The following is a 23,000-nucleotide window of genomic DNA, read 5'->3' on the forward strand; positions in this document are numbered from 1 at the left end:
TATAAATATATATTTTGTAATTATAATATTCTATGACATTTACATTTTCCAATAATTATATATTTTACAATATTTCATAATTATAATTATATATTATACATTATTATATATAAATATATAATGAAAGCCCAATAAATAGAACCCTTGAATTTATCAGGCCCAATAAATGAGCAAAGAAGAAAGCCACTGTTAAACCCGAAGCAATTACGAATCGGAACTTCAAGGGACGATATCTCGAAAGTGGGAACACGTGACACGCGGCGTTTTTCCTTCCAGCCGCGGATTTAACGACCCGGGTCAGAAAAAGTTCGCCCGCCGCTCAGGGGCGCTCGGGGTCACCGCATGTCAATAACCACACAGAAAAAACTGTTACGCATAGGCAGCAGCGGCGATAGTTATAGACAATGGACACGGAAAACCGTGGTGGCAAAAAACCTGGTGCAACGTCCAAGTTCGCGGTTTACGAGGGCACCGTGTTAAAAATTGCTCTCTATAAACACCCTGTCCCCGGTAATGTCTACATCGGCTGTTAACCTAATCCGGGCTCTCGGGTTCAGCGCGGGGCACCGCGTACGCCGAGCCGATCGTAATAAAAAGGAACCGTGTATAATACATAATGGAGCTATCTCCGTAATAACTCGCAGTTACTTCGGCCACGGTAGATCCCGCCGATAATTCCGACGGCGGCCATAAGCGCGCCGCCGCGAAGGGCAGGCAGGACTCTCCCGCTAATTTATTCCTGGTGCTCGCCGAAGACGTTCGCGATTTCGAAGAATTCTTTCGAAACGGACGGACGCATCCTTGACGTTCCCCGGGATACTAATCGTCTGCCGATTAAATTGTCGGAGGTTATGCGTGTGTTGTCCGTTGGGGATTCAGGGCGACATGAAGATCGTCGTTAAGATAATGTTAATTATTTTATTAGATATTTCGCAGTCCCGTTGCAGCAGCGTTATTGCAAATACAGTGTCATTGAGAGTGTAGCGAACGCAACGCACGGCGCAACGAGCCTGCGCAGGCGCGAGATCTGCGACGCGTACCAACCTAAGACGGTTGCGACAGTGTTGCCAAGTGTGCGGACTTTTTCGTAGATCGTTGGTTAAAATAAATTAGACAGAAGATAAATTAAAATAATACGGAATGAAGTAAATAATAAGAAATAAACGAGAGATTAAATCAAAGTAAAATAGTTGGAATGAAATAGATAAAAGGTTAAAATAAAATAAAATAGTTCGAATAAAATAGGTAAAAGATTAAAATAAAACAAAATAAAATAGATAAAAGGTTAAAATAAAACAAAATAAAATAGATAAAAGGTTAAAATAAAGTAAAATAAAATAGATAAAAGGTTAAAATCAAGTAAAATAAAATAGATAAAAGATTAAAATAAAATAGATAGAAGATTAAAATAAGATAAAATAGTCTAAACAAAACAGATCAAAGATTAAAATAAAATAAAAGGCCACCCTAAACTCCGAACTCGCTACAGCAGCCCACCTGAACCGTAGCATAAGGTGCGCTCGGTTTCTCCTCGTTACGCAACAGTTAATTACCAGCCGAACTGTCGATTAGCGGCTAGCTGGAAGACTATCCGGGTGCTTATTCTTTTTTTTCCTCTTTTCTTTCCATTACACGACTGACAAATGAAAGAACGCGGTATCAATTTCCTAAGCCGACGGCTCATTAAAACTTAATGATCATCGGTCGCGAACATATTATTAGATTCATTAGAGGTCATTATCCATATTAAATTTTCTTAATTACTTCCAACCGGGCTAATCGTGGCCCGCCGATGACACAATTCGCACGTCCCGTTCCTCCTTTGTCCGGACAAAATCATTTCCGTCTGTTTATGTTTGCCGAGTTCCACGTGTGTTTAATAGTAACAGAGAATCTAATGTGGTATAATATATTGTGTGAGTGTGTTGGTATAAAATATATTATAGTATTAGCATAAAATATATTGTACTACTAGTATAAAATATATTATAGTATAAGTATAAAATATATCATAGTATTAGTATAAAATATATTATAGTGTAAGTATAAAATATATTATAGTGTGACTATAAAATATATTGTAGTATAAATATAAAATATATTATAGTGTGACTGTAAAATATATTATAGTATTAGCATAAAATATATTGTAGTACTAGTATAAAATATTATATTACAGTGTGTAAGTATAAAAAATATATTACAGTGTAAGTAGGAAATATATTACAGTGTTGGTACAAAATATATTATAGCATAAATATAACAGTATATACAATAAATATAAAGATCACTTTCCTCCCAAAGACAATATTTTTATTTCAAAATCAAATCACCTGCGCACAATTACAACATAAATTCAATTACAATAACAAATTCTTACTTCTTCTCCAATTTCTCCAAAATCTTTTGCATATTTATTAACACCAGTGAGCGAGTGAAAAATGATCATAATTACCTAACGAATAATAATAAAAAACAATATGGAAATACAAATTCACTTGGAATGCATATTCAGACACATGGACCAATATAAACGAAAAATACTATTGTCCAGTTGGAAACGCGTTTTGGACCGCGGCGCGTCACCGCCGACGTCGGATTTTTCACCGACGGAGAATTTGTAGTAATTAAATTAATTCCGCTGGGAGCCGTTCGGTCCTGGATTACCTGACGAATGATTGATGACCGTTGTATTCTCATTACCAGTCGCTACTGTGGGAACATATGTAGGTATAGTAACGCGGCTCGCCTATACCCGTGTTCCTTGTACATCCCCGGAGTACCGGCATCATTAAGAACAGTTTACTCGGTCTTTCATTAGTCATCGCGGATTTAATACGTCGTTTGATATCATCCGTCTGCCTGGCCTCAGACCGTCCGCGCGATTCTCGTTCCTTTTTTCTCGGCCAGTTTCTGAACAAAAAGGAAAGCCCGTCGGATGGCCCGCGTGATTACACGGTGCCTCTAGTAGACTTTTATACGGATCTCAATAACTATAGTTTCGCTGCGAATGATTCACAGATTTGCCCACGAGAGACCTCGTTGGAGATCCGCTAAGTAGGATACTCGTTGAACATAAACGAATCTGGGAAAACGTGGGGTAATAAAAACTTGAATAGGTGAGGAAACGATATAAATATAGTATACTAAAACAAGATAAATATAATGTAGTAGAATAAAATAAATATAATAGAGTAGAGCAAAATGAGTATAATGTAGTAGAACAAAATAAATATAATAAGACTAGAAAAATATAAATATAATATACTAGAACATAGTGAAACAAAATAAATACAATATAGCAGGACAAACTAAATATAATATACTAGAAGTAAATAAATATATATAGTATAGTAGAAGAATATAAATATAATATAGTGTAACAAAATAAATACAATATAGTAGAACAAAATAAATGCAGTATAGTGGAACAAAATAAATACAGTATAGTGGAACAAAATAAATATAATATAGTGACCCAAAATAAATATAGAATAATGGAACACTATAGATATAATATACTAGAACAACCTAAACACAATATAGTAGAACAAAATAAATATAATGTACTAGAACAAAATAAATATATTATAGTAGAAGAATATATAAATATAATATAGTGAAACAAAATAAATATAGTATAGTAGAACAAAACAAGCATAACCTAGTAAAACAAAGTAAATACAATATAATGGAACAAAGTAAATATAATATCTAGTTCAAAATTAATATAGCATAGTAAAACAAAATAAATAGAATATAATAAAGCAAAATAAATATAACCATAGAAAAACGCAATAATTATAATACAGTACAACAAAATAAACATAATATACTAACAGTTAGATTGATTAGCTTGTTGGATGATCAGGTAGGAGACCACCAAGCGCGGCAGTTTTTATTTAAATTTGTAATTCCCTGCACTTTGCCCGGTAACCATGAATTAATAAAGGCAACTAATCATCATGCATCTGCATATGGAACGAGAGTGGTGCTGAAATTAGAAAGGCTAATTAGAAAGCAAATTTCAGTTTCATTTCACTTGCACATTGGTGTACTTTGCAGCCAATAAAAGCATCGAATCTTGCTCGTTACATAATCACGACACGTCGACGCTCACCAAAATGAATTTCCATTAATTTCGTTTAACGACGAAAATCCTTCGCGTCGCGTTATTTTCACGGTTATCGAGAATCGTCGACCTAACCTCGGCCTAATCCAGATTGCGTCTCGGACCGCCGATAAGGCATGCGGCGGCGTTACAATCGTGCGCGCGCGCGCGCGTCACCTGCACACGTTAGAGTCGGGAAATTGGATTCGGCGAGTTGTTCTGGTCTTGAGCCGGCCGGGGCGGTGCATCCGCTTAATTAGAATCGTGGGATCGCAAGGATATCGATGTTCCGGAGCGCGTCGCGACGCGCGCGGCATTACGATTTCATTGTTGCGGCCGAAACCACTGAGCGGGCGCAGTTAGGGGCCCGTCCCCGGTCATGAATAACAAACGCGCGTAACGACGAGTTTCCTGAAAACGAGAACGCCGCCACGGGCGTGTCCCGCGTGACCTGCCTCGCTCTTTTTTTTGGAAACGGCCGCGGTTTCGCAATGCCGACGTTGCGAATTGCCGAGAATCGCGACGAAAGAATTTAATCGAACGCGAAAATAAATTTACTCAAGGCAATCGATATACAAGAAAATGTATCGTATAAATTTATTAAAAATTAATAACATTTTTCGCTAATTATTTGTAAAACGTCAGCTCTCCGATTTCCACGAAACTCGAGTATGTTGTAGAGGACGACATTTCGAGCAACTTTCGTTCCTGTAGAAAATTTCTATCTGTTCTAGTTCCCGAGATATTTCGGATAAATCGCGGAGGGCTAAACTGTACCCAACTTCGTCGGCAATGCAGCGAGTGACATTAAGATTTTGCTCAATATCTTCGGTTCTAAATTACCCAGCCAAAAATCCTTCTCGCAAAAGTTGTTTCGACGTGAAACGAACCTCCGTGCAACGTTTAAGTGAAATCGGAGCAAGAAAGTCTCCAAGGTCACCGTAGGTCAAACGTTCTTTGTAAAACTTTGAGTCTCGACTCTCGAGTCGCCGAAAATCTTTCTCGGAAACATTCTTTTCATGCGCTATTTATCTATTTTATCAATCGCTAAGATGATTGTTTATAAAATATTAAACATTGCAAAGAATTTGTTTAAAAAATTTCTCAGGTCGCTGCCAATGTCCAAGATAAATGTTTCTCGAGATATATCGTCGCGAGGAATTTTCGACCAGCAATATCCAGCATTTGTCACGCTATTTGCTGGCTAAAACGTTACAGTTCCGCCGAGTTATTCGCGCGTACGAAGTTACGTTATTAGCCGCGTATCGTGTTTCACGACGCGATACCGTTCGTTCGGCTCTATGAAAGGCGGGGGTGAGGGAGAGGTTGCTTTTCATTGTCGATATATGCTCGAGCATTCCCACGTTTCGTCAAGGCATTACCTGGAAACAATCGCTCTCGGTGGTCGGACCCAGCGCCGCTGTAAATCTGATCTTCCGAACCGGCTGTTCTGTAAATCCGATACCGACACGACTCCTCCGGGCACCTAGAATACAAAATGGCTGCTGTCGCTGTCAATCGGCCGTTTGTTCCGGAGCACTTCATCTTGCCTTATGGGCGACGGTTAACAAGCCCCGTGGTCCCGACAATAATTAACTTGTCGCGCGTCGAACACTTTGATCGCGGCCAATGCCAATCTATTCTCGGAACATATATCATTGCGACTCGTGATATACAGCCTCCGTTATCCGAACTGATTGGGTTCGGATAACGGAGAAGCTAACGAAGAACCGGACGAGCATCGAGGTCTCGCCATTCGTAGTTTTTCAGTCGTTAAAAATCATTATTAATTGTAGAGTATGTAAGGTGAAGATTTGTTTAAAATTTCACTAAAAAATAATTTTACCGAAAAATTTGAATGAATTGAAAATAAATTTAAACTGCAGTGTACGTTGTTAGAGGATACGTCGCATCTAGACTTGCATAGAATTTTAGTAAAAATTGATTTTAGTGAGAAATAATTTTACCAAAACATAATTTAACTTGGAAATAATTTCACTAAAAAATAATTTAACTAGGAAATAATTTTACTAAAAAATGATTTCACTAAAGAATAATTTTAATAAAAAATAATTTCGCTAAGGAATAATTTCACTGAAACGTAATTGCACTGAGAAATAATTTCACCAAAACATAATTGCACTAAGAAATAATTTCACCAAAAAATAATCTAACTTGGAAATAATTTTACTAAAAAATAATTCGATTTGGAAATAATTTCACCGAAACGCAATTTCACTAGAAAACAATTTCGCCAAAAAATAATTCTCAAGAGACTAAATTAAACGAAAAATAAAACAATTCCTTTGCAAATTCACGAAGTTAATCTTTAAACGCGGTTGAATCGAAATTGAAAGCGTAGAAACACTTTCGTGTCCGCCAATTACAAAATCAGATAAGAGATGTCGCTGCCTACGCAGAGGAATTGGTATCGATTTCGCGGACACGTTTCCCAACGAAATCGAGAAACTGCAGCCGAACGACGTTGGGCAACCGCTTGTTCGCGCGGCCGTGCCAGGACGCGACAATGTTGCGTCCGAGAGGAGCAGCGAATCCGGCCGGGCCTCGCGCTCCGAAACGAAGTCAACTTTCCGTTCGATGTCGCTCTCGCGTGCAGCTCGCCCATAAATCTTCTCAAACGGAGGGAAATGCGCGAGTAATTAAACGCGACAGGCCAACACCGACGATGATCGTATAATTATCCGAGTGGCAAAAACGTAACGAAGACAAATTATCGTCGCGTACGCGGTCGCCGTGCGGAGTCGCAGTTTCTTAAATTACAAACGTCGCCGCGTGGACACGACTCGCGTTCCCGAGCATTCTTCAATGTCGAACTTCTTGCGAAATTGCGTGGGCCGGGAAGCACGCGTTTCCATTTGTCAACGCGGCGTAGGAAGCGACGAAATTAATAGATTGGTTGCTGCGGTCATTTTCTGCAAATTGAAAAATGAATTTTTATGTTGATCAATTTTGGCCAACAAATTTAGATTGGTATAGAGTATTCGATTTCGTGTATTTTAATAGGTTTTGATGATTGAGCAAAGTGGGCGGGGCAACTGGCTCAAGTGGGCGGAGAAATTGGCACAAGTGGGCGTGGTTTCGCTGCTTTTCGAATCACAGCATCCCTAGTTTCATAGATTAGACTTTGCAAATTTTATTTCGTGCTTTGATTTGTGTGTTTTATTTATTGCTTTGATTTGTGTAGTATTTGTTCTACCATAAGTGGGCAGGGTAACTGGCTCAAGTGGGCGGGGTAACTAGCATGAGTAGGCGTGGTTTCACGGCCCTTCGAATCCCAGCGTCCCTGATTTCATGCGTTTGATTCTGCGAATTTTACTTCGTGAAATAAATTGCTTCGATTTGGATAGTATTTGATCTAACATCAGTGGGCGGGGTAACTGGCTCAGGTGGGCAGGGTAACTAGCACAAGCAGGCGTGGTTTCATCACCCTTCGAATTCCAGCGTCCCTAACTACATACGTTAGACTTTGCAAATTTTACTTCGTGAAATAAATTCCTTTGATTTGTATAATATTTGATCTAGCATAAGTGGGCGGGGTAAGTGGCACAAGTGGGCGTGGTTTCGCTGCTCTTCGAATCCCAGCGTTCCTAGTTTCATACATTAGACTCTTCAAATTTTACTTCGTGATATAAATTACTTTGATTTGTATAGTACTCAATCTAGCATCAGTGGACGGGGTAAACAGCACAAGAGAGCGCGGTTTCGCTTCTACTCAATATCCAATGTCCTCAATACACTTCAATTCGTCAATTTTCAGTTCATTGGATCAATCACTTCGATTCGAATGTGCTAGTGTTTGATTAACCATGAATTGGGCGGGGCAAATGCCTTAATTGGGCGGGACAAATGACCCATTCAGGCGTGGCTTCATAGCTCCTGGATCTCCAGATCGTTCCACCGCTCACTTCCATAATTCAATTTGTCATTTTCTTCTCCACTGAAAAATTTGCTATACCTCGAACAGGTCATTTACTCGATTAAGCCCGAGTGGGCGGGGCAACAAGTGCAAATGGGCGTGGCGAACAAGAATCTCACCGATATCCCTATCTACCGAACGAAAATTCGTCCGTAAAATAAGGAAACCAGTCAATTTCGCGAGCTACGTAAACACGAATTTCGACTAAACGTGCTCGCAATCGGTCATGCTAAGGTAGCATGACACGTTACACGGTGTCGTAGCCGCCCGCGGTCCGTTCTATCCGCGCACCGATCACGCGGCAACGTGTTTCGTTAATGAAAATCGATGTCGTCGCGTGTTCATCATCGTTTATGAATGTTATCGATCGCCGTGCAGAACGAAGGAACCGGATAGCATCAACGTCGCGGACAAGTGGGCAGGCTCTCCCCAGGTCGCTCTGATCTCGTGGGAACTGGTCGTGATTAGTCCACGTCAATAGCAACGCTAGTTATGCTAATTGCGCGAGAGCAGTTCGGCCGCTGCGCCAGCAGCAGCGCTGCCGTAGATAAGCTAGGTACGAACGTAGTACCTTCGGCTATCGATTTATCGGGGCTCGCTCTCCCTCCGCAGGGCCATCGGATCGCCGCCGCGATCACTGGATTTAGATAGCCACCTTCTGCATCCCACGAATTCCGTTTCCCGGCTGCAACTTTGCTGCCCGGCCTCACGTCTAGGATTCCTCTCGCGGCTCGAATAGCTCGGCACGAAAGAACTTCGGAAATAACGGTAAATTCTCCGTAATTGACGCTCAGCTGGGAAACGAAAATGGACAATTTGGGAGGAGGAGATACTGTATATACTATGTAGTATATACTATGTAGTATATACTATATATACTGTATATACTATGTAGTATATACTGTATATACTATGTAGTATATACTGTATATACTATGTAGTATATACTATGTAGTATATACTATACTATATATACTATATATACTGTATATACTGTATATACTATGTAGTATATACTATACTATATATACTATATATACTGTATATACTATGTACTATATACCATATAGTACTATACTTATTACTACTATACTTAGTACTAGTTAGTATATATATACTAATATATAGTATTATATAGTTAGTATATATATATATATATATACTACTTAGTATATATACTTAATACTATACTTAGTACTATACACTTAGTAGATATAATGTATAACATGTATAGTACAGTATAATATATATGCAATAAAAATAAATAAATATAATAATATTCATAAATTAATAAATTAGTAATAAATAAACTGTATAATATATATATATATATATATATATATGTGTGTGTGTGTGTGTGTGTGTAGTAGTAGTATACTATATACTATGCATATATATTATTATGTCAAACTCGTCCCGTGTATTCCCAAAAGTTTTCCGAGACTTCGCCGTGACATTGGGAAAACAGGGGGTCCGGGAAAACGCGCGCGTTAGAATGCCCGAGCAAGTAGCGTGTACGTGGCTATGTGTGTGTGCGCGCGCGCAGCCAAGTGTGTGCTCGAGAGCAACCAGTGCGTTATGAGAGCGACGTGCGCCGAGTGTAGCGAGCTCTCGGAGTGCATCTAGAGAGTTTCTCGAGAGGAGCATTGAGGGATCGCGTAAGTAGCCTAACGAAAACCGTAAGGAGAAGAGCTGAAAACTGTTTCAGAGAAACAGTTTTCAGCTCCTCCCCCCCCCTCCCCCCCACTCTAATACAGTTTACCAGTGAACCATGAGCACGGGTAATTTCTAATAAAGAGAACTTCACGGTCTGAGAAATTGTGAACGAAATTGCATTTCGCGTTTTAAAAAAGTGGAAATAAATTAAGTTTGCGTATATTGTTAATTATGAGACTAAAATTATGAGACTGTAAATTGCGTTATTAAATGTAACTATATAAATTGTATTCTTGCCTTTCTGTGGAGATATTAGAATATGTATTTAACAGTACAGAAACTATCGGAACACACACAGTAGAATCGATATACTTGACAATAAATAAACTATAAATATAGTTTTGCAACGATTGAACACAGAAAATTATTTCAATGTCAATTTATTCGCTGTATTTGTTTATACGTACGCGCACCACGAGAAAAGTCTACCTATATTTTCGTAATTTTTATGTCCGAAATTATTTTATCCTATTTAAATGCGCAGGCCCAGCGCAGATGTCGGTAAAGCAGGGAACGACGTTACGGTAACAAGACATTTTGCAGAAAATTTCAGCTCTCGACTGGAACAACTGAAAATCCTTTTCACAAATATTCTTGCTATGTAGAACGAAGCCCGGTACAAAATTTGAGCCGGATAGTAACGTAAAAATTGCGAAGGTCACAGAAGGTCATGTCATTTTTCATCCTTCTCCCTTTGGGAAAAATAGGTGTGATTATTCGAACATTGTGGCTCGATTTTATAGTTGTTATATGTATATTATATTCGCGAAAAACGGTTGATAGTACGATGAATTTCGTTAAGGACTTAACCTGGACCTAATGCAGACCTAACCTGGACCTAACGCAGATTTAACTTCGATTTAATCAGAATCTGACTCAGACCAAAGGTCATGAATTTAAGTTGCAAGCCTCAGAAACGAAAAATTACTATGTTGTCGTTATTTTATTCTTCCGTTAAGTCTAGGTTAGATCTAGGTTAGGTTCGAACAGGGTGCGAAACGTGAAGACTATTATATTATTGCTATATTATCCATTTAGATGTGAATCAAGCCTAGATCGGGTTTGGGTTGTTAATAAAAATATAAACGAATGAAGTAATAGTTTTTTTTATCTCAGACCCCTAACCTAGTACTAACGCGGGCGTAACTTAGACCTAATCCAGAACTAACTGAATGAAATAGGGATAATGAGGCAGCTTTTGGTTACATGCTTTATTGTAAGTTTTCGGCCTAGTTTAGGCCTGTATTTGGACCAGATTAGATCTCGGTTAGGTCTAGGTTAGGTGTAGGTTAGATTCAGACAGAGGGGAAAACACAAAGATTATTATATTATTGCTACATTATCCATTTAGATGTGAATCAAGCCTAGATTGGGTTTGGATTGTTAATAAAACTATAGACGAATGAAATAATAGTTTTTTTTGTCATAGACCTAACCCAGTACTAACACAGACGTAATCTAGATCTAATCCAGAACTAACTGAATGAAACAGAAGTGATGAGGTAGTTTTTTTGTTTAGGTATTGAATAGCGTAAATTGAAAGTTGTGGGCCTGTATTTGGCCCAGATTAGATCTCGGTTAGGTCTAGATTAGGTCTAGGTTAGGTTCGGACAGAGTGCAAAACGCAAAGACTGCGCTCCCATTGATTTTCGAAGATTCAGCTTTTCCTGTCAAACTTTCGCAAAGACGTCGATTATTCGGCCCGGAAAGTGGGCCGCAAAGTCGGCCGTCATCGGCGCAGCTAATTAACGTTCGCATGAATCGTTTGTCGCAGGCGGCGGGACCGCCGGTGCAGCTGGAACCAGTGGACCTGTCCGTGAAAACTCCGGTGGTGTTGCAGGTGCCTCGGTACAGTCCAGCGGCTATAATTACCGCGGCCGCTAGAAGAATCCCTTCACCTTCGACAACGCCCACGCCGCCGCCACTCTCCATTTCTACCGGTGAGTAAAATTTTAACGATGCGACCGGCATGCGCGCGCACTCGCCCGCTCGCGCAAGCGGCTTTAACGATTCCGAGTCCTTTCATCGTCGCGCACCGGACACACTGAAAACCCGCCGGACGACCGTCACGCCACCTTCTCCCCCAATACCCCCGCCGCAAAACTCGATTCTGCAAATTTCTATTTCCGAAAGGTTAAAAGCGTGTAAATCATTTTATACTGCGCGCCATGTTAATAACCGCCGGGATTCCTGCGGACGCCATGCCTCGCGGAACTATCCAGCTAACGTTACCCGCCTCTCGGATAACGCTCGGAATCGATCCCTCGCCACGTTCACTTTCACAGCTCGGCGGCGTGCATGCGTCCCCGCGGAGAGCGCGGCGGCGTTACGCGCCAAGAAATTATCGTACCGTGCCGAGGAGCTTTCCGCGAGAAAGCTGCGTGCAACCTTGTCGGCACTGGCTGTCATTAGCCGGTTCGAACAATTACGCCTTTCTACGCCGCTGGAACACCGTTCCATGGAACGGTTCGGCAACGGCGGCAGTCTTTGCTCTCGTGGGACCCACGTGGGCCTGCTCGCGTTCATTTTCCACGATTTTTAATCGTCCTCGTGCTCGGTTATGAGAGTTCTGGATTATCAAGATTAGTTGAGATTAATTAATTACTATTAATTTATGTTGATTAATAATTCTTAATAATAATAATCATTATTAATTTATTAAGATTACTCAATCATTTCAAGTTAATTAACACATTAATTTTATGAATTGAATATTTAATTTATTGAGATTAATTAATCATGAAAATTATTAGTAATTAATAATTATTAATCAACAATAACTATTAATTTATTAAGATTACTTGATTACTATCTAATTAAATATTTAATTTATTAAAATTATTTAATAATTTAATTTGTATTAATTAAAAATCATTATTAATTATTATGGTTAAATTATTAAGATTACTTAATTATTTAAATCAAATATAGATTTAATTAATCATTTTATTAAATATTTAATTTATTAATATTATTTAATATTTTTATTATTATTAATTATTATTAATAATAATTGTTATTAATTTACTAAGATTACTTAATTATTGTAATTGAATATTAATTTTAAAAAATATTACAATTTAATTATCTATATAATTAAACATTTAATATATTAAGCTTATCTAGTATTCGAGAACCTAACGAAAGTGCAAGGGTCGCTTCAAAGTGCTCGATCTCCGCGAAAAAAAATCGCAGCCGCGATCTTCTTTTTTCAAATTAAAGAGGAAAAATCGCTCTTGATTCCGCCGTAAACGACATTGCCGAAGAAAATTCGACAAAGTCCCTGAAATTCGTCGAACACGGAGATCTTCGAACGACGAACATCGCCTCGCATTTAAAGGGTTGCTACAGCGACGGCGCGGCGCATTTAAATTCGATTCACAGCGTCTCAAAGAGGAGATTTCAAGCTTCAATTCGAAAGCAACCTCGTCATCCTACGACGATTATTCTCAGAATTATCGTCGGTCAAAGTCGGCCGATTTCCACCCAAAAAGTTTGTCCACGCTATCATTTCCTCGACCGCGAAGAATTTCCCCTCGTTCGTCGAATGTTAAAAATGAGATCCGAACGCGGCCGTAGCGTTCGCGGAACGGTCCGGTGACATTAATCGCGATCCGATCGAGCGGCTAATCGGTAGCAAGGCCGCAGCCTATCGACTAGCCTTGTACCGTAAAACGCGCTCGGTTTTCCATAGAATGGCCGGTGGGTCGGCGGGCTCGTCCGCGAACGGTATGCAGAAAAAAAAAACGAACGAACGAACAGTCGAACATAATTAACCCATAAAGCAACGCAATCGGCGGGGATCTCGGCCTATGGGTCTAGCCATAAGCGTGCGCAGGCCTGTGCGGCGGCTCACCTGTGCGCGAGAGAACCGCGTGCAGCCGGTGCGCGCAGCGAATGCAGGCGGACGGACGCACCTACGGATAGCCAAGAGCCGATAGCAGTCCCCTTCGACTTAGGTTCATAACGTAGAATCGTGCGGGCTTGAAGGAATTTGAAGCGCGCGCCTCTCGAACGCGCCGTCCTCTTTACGCGCCGGATTATCAGCCGAGCTGGCGTTAAACGCGCGCGGGAGATCTTAACCGCGATCGCCGATATTTCAGTATGCTAATTGAACGATTATCGTCCCCCGACCGATCGCGATGCCCCCCCCCCCCTTCGTCCCGCTCTGAATTGCCGAGTCGCTTTCCGAAGTGCCGCCGACTAGCTGTAACCGGGAAAATAGCACCATCCGTTTTCGATAGGCTCGTTTAGATTCAGTTTTGTCGTTGTTTGGATCTGAAATGGGTTAGGTGCATTTAGGGTAACGCGGATCTAGTCTGTTCGCGCAGATGTACTCTTTCGGGATGGTAATTTGTTTGACAACTGTGTGGATGCATCGTTTAGTGAATCCGTAGGGAGACCTAACGGGACCTAACCAAGACCTAACCTGTACCTAATGAAGACCTAATGCAGACCTAATGTCTCGGATTCTTGCTGTAGCAGTTCTAAACAATGGAAGTGTTCTACAATATTGTTACGACTTTATTCGAATAATTTTGGGTTATTTTGGACCTAACCAAGACCTAACCAGGACCCAAGCAAGACCTAATCAAGACTTAATGTCTCAGATTTTTGCTGAACCTGTCTGAAACAGTAGAGCTATTATATTATTATTACTACTTTATGCAATTAGTTTTGTAGTATGTCAGACCTAACCTGGACCTAACCAAGATTCAATCTATACCTAATCAAGACCTAATCTATACTTAATGTCTCAGATTCTTGCTGTACCAGTCCTAAACAATAGAACTGTTCTATAATATTATTACTACTTTATTCAAATAATTTTGAGTTATCTCAGACTTAACCAAGACCTAATCAAGACTTAATGTCTCAGATTTTTGCTAAACCTGTGCGAAACGGTTGAACTATTCTATTGTCACTACTTTAATGAAATAATTTTGGATTATATCTGACCTAACAAAGACCTAATCTATACCTAATCAAGACCTAAACTATACCTAATCGAGACCTAATGTCTTAGATTTCTGCTATACCTGCCGAAAACAGTATCACTATTATATCATTATTGCTACATTATTCGAATAACTCTCAAGTGTGTCAGACCTAACTAAGACCTAACTAAGACCTAACCAAAACCTAATCAAGACCAAATCCAGATCTAGTGTCTCACATTTGTGCTATACCTGTCAAAAAGAATAGAATTATTATATTACTATTACTACTTTATTCAATTAATTCTGGGGTACGTCAGACCTAACGAAAGACCTAACCAAGACCTAATCATGACCTAATACAGATCTAATATCTCAGATTTCTGCTATATCTGTCGAAAACAATAGAACTAATATATCATTATTATTACTTTATTCGAATATCTCTGGAGTGTGTCAGACCTAATCAAGACCTAACCAAGACCTAATCTATACCTAATCAAGACCTAATCCAGACCTGGCATCTAAGATTTGTGCTACACCTGTCGAAATGAATAGTATTATCATATCACTATTACTTCCTTAGTCAATTAATTCTATGATATGCCAGACCTAACCAAGACCTAACCAAGACCTAACCAAGACCTAATCCAGATCTAATGTCTCAGAGTTCTCCTATACCTGCCAAAAAACAATAAAACTATTATATCATTATTACTACTTTATTCAAATAATTTTGGAGTGTGTCAGACCTAATAACAAGACCTAACGAAGACCTAACCGAAACCTAATCAAGACCTAATCCAGACCTAGTGTCTTAGATTTGTGCTACACCTGTCGAAGACAATAGTACTATTACAATATATTACCGTCACCACTTTACTTAATTAACTCTAGAGTATGTCAGACCTAACCAAGGCCTAACCATGTCGTCGAAGCCATAATGACTTGCCTAAGTAGTCAGATGATTGCAGAGTGACGCGTTTCAAGCCACTCGTGTCGCGTGAAAATATTTTTAGCAAACGCGGACAGAAGAGGCCGGGAACTTGGTCGACGCAAGGTCGCCGATAGTGACAGAGCGAGACCCACCATTTGCAATTACACAGATTTTCAGTGGAAAGTACACCGTTAAATATAGAAAAGCAGCGCCGCGGGGCCCGCGTAGCGCAAAGTGCAACATCGGGGCGAGCACATTGACGCGTTTATTACAAGAACTGGTAATTCCCGTCGGTCGCTATCTTAACACTCCCGGTTCCCTCGCAAAACCGGCGGGGATCGGCAAATAAAATAACGATAAACCTTCGGCGCGACGCCGTGAATCACTTTCTACTTAAAAGTGCAGCTCAGGCCCGTTAACAATGCGCACCGCGGCGAAACGAGACAGCGAAACCGGACAGAGGATTCTGTGAATAATTCTCTTTCGTCCTTTATTCTCCCCTCCGGTTTCCCAGTTATTTTATTCCCTTCCTTATTTCGACTGTCATTTTGGAAATTATTTTATTTCGTTCTTTATTTTCACCACGATCTTGTGCATCATCTTATTTTCACTGCGATCTTGCGAATCGTTTTATTTTCACTTCGATTTTTCGAATAATTTTATCTCGACTTCCATTTTGCGAATTATTTTATTTTGCCTTTTGTTTTGCTTTGTCCTTTATTTTGCAGACTTTCTTTTATTTTCTGATATTAATTTTATCTCACTCCTTATAGTTTGTCCTTTATTTTGTGAATAATGTTATTTTATTCTTTAGTCTGCCCTTTATTTTGTAACTAATTTTATTTTATCCCTTAATCTGTCTTTTATTTTGTGAATAATATTATTTTATTCTTTAGTCTGCCCTTTATTCTGTTAATAATTTTATTTTGTCCCTTAGTCCGTTCTTTATATTGTGAATAATATTATTTTATTCTTTAGTCTGCTCTTTATTTTGCAACTAATTTTATTTTGTCCCTTAGTCTGTTCTTTATATTGTAAATAATTTTTTTTTATTTTCTAGTCTGCTCTTTATTTTGTTAATAATTTTATTTTGTCCCTTAGACTGACTTTTATTTTCTGAATAATTCTATTTTATTCTTTAGTCTGTTCTTTATTTTGTTAATAGTTTTATTTTGTCCCTTGGTCTGTCTTTTATTTTTTGAATAATTTTATTTTATTCTTTACTCTACTCTTTATATTGTAACAAATATTAATTAATCTTAATCTTGCATTACAAATAACCGTATCTCGTCCTGTAGCGAACCAAAAATCATCCCCTCATTTTATTTTATTTTTATATTATTTCTCACATTATTTTATTTCCTATCAAAACGAGTTAATTCCACGAAAAAGCATCCTACATAAATATACATCCATAAACCCGAATCAATTCCAAAAAGATCGTCCCGTATATTCCCCGAGAGAACATACACTCGGACTGAACAGTATTTCGTCCGTCGATTACGTTCGCCACAGCGAACGCGTCGCGGCCGCGCGTCAAAAATACGGACGTGCGTGGCGGCGTTTAATGGCCATGCTACCAGTTTCGTAGTGCCGTGTAAAAAGTCGTTTCTCGCGTAAAGCACCGGATCGTGAAATCGTCTTGGTCGTGGGGCACGAGCCACGCCCCTTTTTTATTGCCGGAATCACGGCGGCCAGGTGAAGAAAAAAAAAACGCGCCGGAGCTGGGCCGACTGAACGTCGAGGGAGACTACGGGGCGAGAGGGGAGGGGACGACGACGACGACGACGAAGCGGCCGGCACAGCATTTGGACCCGCATTCACTTCCATTTCTGGATTAATGACCACGCACACCTGCGCAAAACCGGCGTCCGAATGCGATTGGGGTCGCAACCCGTAGTCCTTGCCCGGAGGCATCGGCTGTCGTATAGTCACCGGGACGTGTAGTCGCGAGCCCGGGACTCCGCGCGCGCGCGCGCGCGCAAACGGATTTTTCCGCTGCGAATCGGCCGGCGAATTGGCAATTTGCCAGCCATCGTAGGACGCGCGACCGTTTTCGCAGCCATGCGCGCGAACCGCGCCGCTATAACCCGTTATTGGATCCCGGCGGAGGATGAATGGGAACCGGTGCCATCCGATACAGATTATCGGCGGTTCGGTATTGGCCGGATATTGGGCCGCGTTATGCCGGTTCACGGGCCAAACGGAGATAAACCGACGCGTCCTGGCCGAGACGAATGGGACACTGAACACCGGCGCAGGAATTCTGGGACTTTTCGGTTGTCCGCGCGATAGACCGACTCGCTGGGACTGTTTGAACGATTTTTTGAGAGGGGGACAGGTGACGCCAATGTGAAGGAAATCGAAAACTGAGTGAAAGGTGATTGAATAATATAATATTATTATATTTGGTAATATAATATTAATAATGTAAATTATTAAGTATATAATCAGTAAGATAAATTATTAATTATACAATTAGTAACTCAAATTATTAAGTATATGATTAGTAATATAAATTATTAAGTATATAATTAGTAATATAAATTATTAAGTATACAATTAGTAATATAAATTATTAAGTATATAATTAACAATATAAATTATTAATTATATAAATAATTAGCAGCAAAATTGCTTCTTAAAATCGACGCAGACATTCTTCATTTTACCATGATATAGTAAATGGAAAGGAAATTAAAATCTGAGTAAAATAAGTCAAAGTCAAAATATAATTGCTCAAAAGATCACCTGGTATAAAATATTTAATGCGGTACCGTATTAGTTCGGTTGGAGCCATACGAAGGCAGCAAAATTGCTAGCTTGTTGCTGCTTTTTACAATTGACAGGGACGATATTTATTTTACAATCACAATTTTTATAATGCGAGATTTATATTATATAGTTACATTTGATTCGCCAGCTAGGAACTATAAATTATAAAAGCTATATCTATAATTAATATAATAACTATTATAATATCATATTATTATTGCTCAAAATGATTCCTGAAGTCATTTGAAGTAACTTTTTCCTTTACAAAAATTCTCTCCGAGGCACCATTTACGAGTTATTAACGAAAAACACTGACCAATTAGAGGCACACTCGGCTGGCGCGAGGCGGCTGAGTCAGCGAGCGATCGTAGCCCAGCTCCGCTGATTGGCCGAGCCGAGTTCGCCTCACATTGGTAATTGTTTTTCGCTAATAACTCGTAAACGAAGCCTCGTAGAACATTTTCGCTGAGGAAAAACTTGCTTGAAATGACCTGAGGAATCGTTTTGAACAATAAAATAATAATAATAATAATGTAGTATTAGAATAGTTATTATATATATTACAGATATAATTTTTATAATTTACATAATTACGGAACACACTGAATAATAACTATTAACTATAAATTATTTATCTGAACGAATTTGGCGAATAATTAAATAACTATAATAAACTCTGCCTAATTGACGCTCAGATTGTGCGCTCAATTGCCAAAAATGGACAATTTGGGAAAAGGAGACACGATTACTATTATAATCGTTTTTATAGTTGTCGTCAACCGGTAACTATGAAAACCATAAAAAACAGAGCGTCAATTACAGAGCAATTAGCGAGAATTTTCTGTACCAATGCACACACATACGCAATCTAATAACGGAGGGGCTTCGATCGCTGTGTCCAAATCGTCTGCAACGTCCAGCAGACGTCTCAGAAGAGAACAACCGCACGCATCGAGCAAGATGTAAATCGCAGGACGCGTCGGGGCCGAAGTGACAGCGGTTTTCCGATAAAAAGTGAGCCCGCCGGGCCGCGGCGGCGCTATCGTCTCCGATTGCAGAAGCTGTCAGCCGATATCCGGCGGCGATCTAATAGAGGCAGATATTGAACAACGACTTCGAACAACGTCCAGCCTCCCATTTCCAGGCCCGAGTCCCGAGGCCTTGTATAACGGTCCGTGTCCATTTCCTCGCGCGACCATAAATCGCCGCGCGGTGGCTATCGGAAAATTCCGATCGTGCGTGGATACCATATACGCGTGCAAAAGCCTCTCGATCGAGCAGGCTGACTTCGGGCTACCACCGTTCCACAGTTGGCTACCTGCGCCGGTTGACGCAACCGAAAATCGAATGGGCCCTGTGGGAAACCCCGGGTGCTCTGTCATCAGCGATAGGGACACGTTGATTCCAAACATTGATGATCTAGGATCTCGTTGATCCTAAAGTACTGTGACGAGTTGCAACGATTGAAGGACTTCTAGGATCATTGATACCTGAGTGGTACGTTCACGGAGTTTAGCAGCCTCGAAGTTCCTGGTGCCTGACTTCGTTGACTTCATCTTTCTTGAGTACTTGTGACGTCTGGCGTTGGCGAAGTCTGGTGTTGATAAGGTGCGACGACAGTGGAGTATGATGATGATGAAACATGATGTCAATACAAATATTGATGAAGTGTAATGTTGATGAAGTCTCCTGTTGATAAAGACTTCTGTCTATAAAGTTTCATGGCGATAGGGTCTGCTGTTAATGAAGATCGATATCAATGAAGTTTGTTATCAATGATGACTGATATCAATGAAGTCTGGAATCAATGAAGTTGGATACTTCTGCTGATGAAGTCTTATATTGATAAGTCGTGTTGTTGACGAAATCTGATATCAATGAAGTTATGTATCAGTGAAGTTAAATAGAAATGAAGTCTGATATCAATGAAATTAAATACCAATGAAGTTTGATATCGTTGAAGGCCGCTGCTGACAATGTTTGATGTCAATGAGGCATGTTGTTGATTAAGTTAGATGATAAAATGTGATATCAATGAAGTTAGAAACCAATGGAATTTGATATTGAAGAAAGTTGCTCTTGAGAAAATCTCATATTGATAATGCATGTTGTTGATGAAGTCTGATATCAACGAAGTTGAATACCAATGAAGTTGAATACCAATGTAGTTTTATATCGTTAAAAGCTGCTGTAACGACGAGGCATGTTGTCAAAGTCTGATATCAATGAAGTTAAATACCAATGAATTTGATATCGTTGAAGGCTGCTGTTAACAAAGTCTTATATCGATATTGATTGTTATTGATGAAGTCTGATATCAATGAAGTTAAATATCAATAAAATGAAGTACCAATGAAATTTGATATCATTGAAGACTGCTGTTGATACAGTCTGATGTCGACGAGGCATGTTGTTGATGAAGTTTGCTATTATTAAAGTTACATATCATTGAAGTTAGACTGCAATGAAATTTGACATCGTTAAATGCTGCTGTTGACAAAATATAATGTTGATGAAACATGTTGTTGATGAAGTCTACTATCAATGAAGTTAAATGCTAATCAAATTTGATATCGTTGAAAGCTGCTGCTGACAAAGTTTCATATCAATAATACCTACTGTTGATGAGGTTTAATATCAATGAAATTAAATATCAATAAAGTTAGATACCAATGATGTTTAATATCGTCGAACGCTGCTGTTGACGAAGTTTCATATTGATAATGCTTGTTGCTGATGAAGTTTTAACACCAATGAAGTTAAATATCAATAAAGTTAAGTACCAATGATGTTAAATATCAATAGAGAGAGAGTTAGGTACCAATGAAGTTAAATATCAATGAAGTTAGGTACCAATGAAGTTTAATATCATCGGACGCTATTGTTGACGAAGTCTCATATTGATAATTCTTGTTGTTGATGAAGTCTGATATCAATGAAGTGAGAAATCAATGAAGTTAGATATCAATGAAGTTAGGTACCAATGAAGTTTGATATTATTGAAGGCTGCTGTTGACAAAGTCTCATATCGACAATGCCTACTATTGATGAATGAATTACTGATATCAATGAAGCAGAAATTAGTTCGGCAGACGAGCGACCATAAATTACCAAGAGGCCCACTTCGAACGAAGAAAAGTTAAACAATATTCACCGCGTTCGCGATCTAAACACCTAGTGCTCGCTATATAAATTGTTCCTTTCCGACAGCTCTTAAAAAACGCTGCTCGAACCAGCCGTTTCATCGATAATAATAAACATTCTCGTTTCCGTCTCTATTGTTCTATCAACCGCGGACTTCTGATTGAATCAATGCAGAATCGACTCGATTGTCGTACAAAATCACTGTTACCGTTTAGGGTAATTAAGAATTACCGAGCGGTTGACCTATGCCCCGCGGCCGTAAATTAGTAGCGATGGGTCCGAGCGGGGCCGCTCTGACCCGAATCGATCAAGAAACAATGGGAACGGATTGAAAAGAACCGTGATTGTCTTATAAATCTAACGCGGCGGAGACAGCGTTGTCCGAGTGGTTTCTTCGACGTTATGATTGACTGGCGCGATGAAAACGGCGCAAGAAATAAATAGCGACTCGGCCGAAACTACCAAGATTGATCACGACGATGTGATTTCCTAATCGCGCCGTTTGTTCCAATAGATTCTACGCGGTGGCCGGTCGAAACCGCCGCTAATGGCCAGACACATTCTGACAAATGATCAAATAAGTTCACACAAAATACTTCCTTGTGTGTTTCTCGATATTTTTCTTCTCTCGCTTAGCCGCCATCCCCCTCCCTCCCTCCTCCCGACCCCATGGGAAATTGCTTCACGTCCGCTTTCAGTACCGCGTGCCACACCCTGTATATTAATATCGCGTTAACTGCACGTAGGAAGTTACTAACGAGCCAACTAACACAGAGATCTGTATTAAACGCGCTGGGAAACATTAACGACTATACCGCGGAATGCATAAACAAGACGTTTGTTAATAACCCTTGAAAACTATTGCCCCGGGGCCGTTAAATTTTGTTTATTGCGCTGTGTAGCGCCGGTAATTTAATGAGCAGCGCGTGTAAATATTTCGCGTGCGCGGCCACGCTCGAATCTCTCGATCGTGAATTAGCATGATGCGCGCGATCCGATAGTAATTCACATTCTTCGCGGTTTTTCGGGAAAAAGAAGTTCTCGTTTCACGGAATCGACGCGAACGCGTGGTCGACGTTTCTTCCACGCGAAATCGTCGTGTCTCGACGATAAGCTATTTAAATTGTCACAATCAGATCAGTTATTATATTATCACAATTATTATTATCACAATTAAATCGAATATTTATACCGGGTAGTTGGTATAAATTTGATTGAATTATTGCAATTAAATTGTTTTATTGCTGGTAAATTGTTGCAATGAAATCGGCGCGATCAAATTAAATGAAAATGGGTGTGATCGGTAGAAATGTAATTTAATCGATTGCAAATTGGAGCGATATCAATTAAAATGATATAAACGTAATAGTGACAAAATGTAATAATAAAATATAATTATAAATATATATATATATATATATATATATATATATATATATATAT

The 23,000-nt window shown here is 39.5% G+C and overlaps 1 protein-coding gene across 1 annotated transcript in view; it reads left to right on the top strand.

Annotated features, from left to right (window-relative positions):
- LOC117225812 (uncharacterized) overlaps positions 1 to 23,000 on the top strand; it is a 728,572-nt gene that overhangs the window by 277,258 nt on the left and 428,314 nt on the right. Inside the window, exon 4 of the mRNA XM_033479588.2 lies at positions 11,539 to 11,704. Within this exon, the coding sequence (XP_033335479.1) occupies positions 11,539 to 11,704 (166 nt within the window). The remainder of the gene's footprint in view (positions 1 to 11,538; positions 11,705 to 23,000) is intronic.

Source organism: Megalopta genalis, chromosome 14 (assembly GCF_051020955.1).
Source record: "Megalopta genalis isolate 19385.01 chromosome 14, iyMegGena1_principal, whole genome shotgun sequence".
Classification (NCBI taxonomy): Eukaryota; Metazoa; Arthropoda; class Insecta; order Hymenoptera; family Halictidae; genus Megalopta; species Megalopta genalis.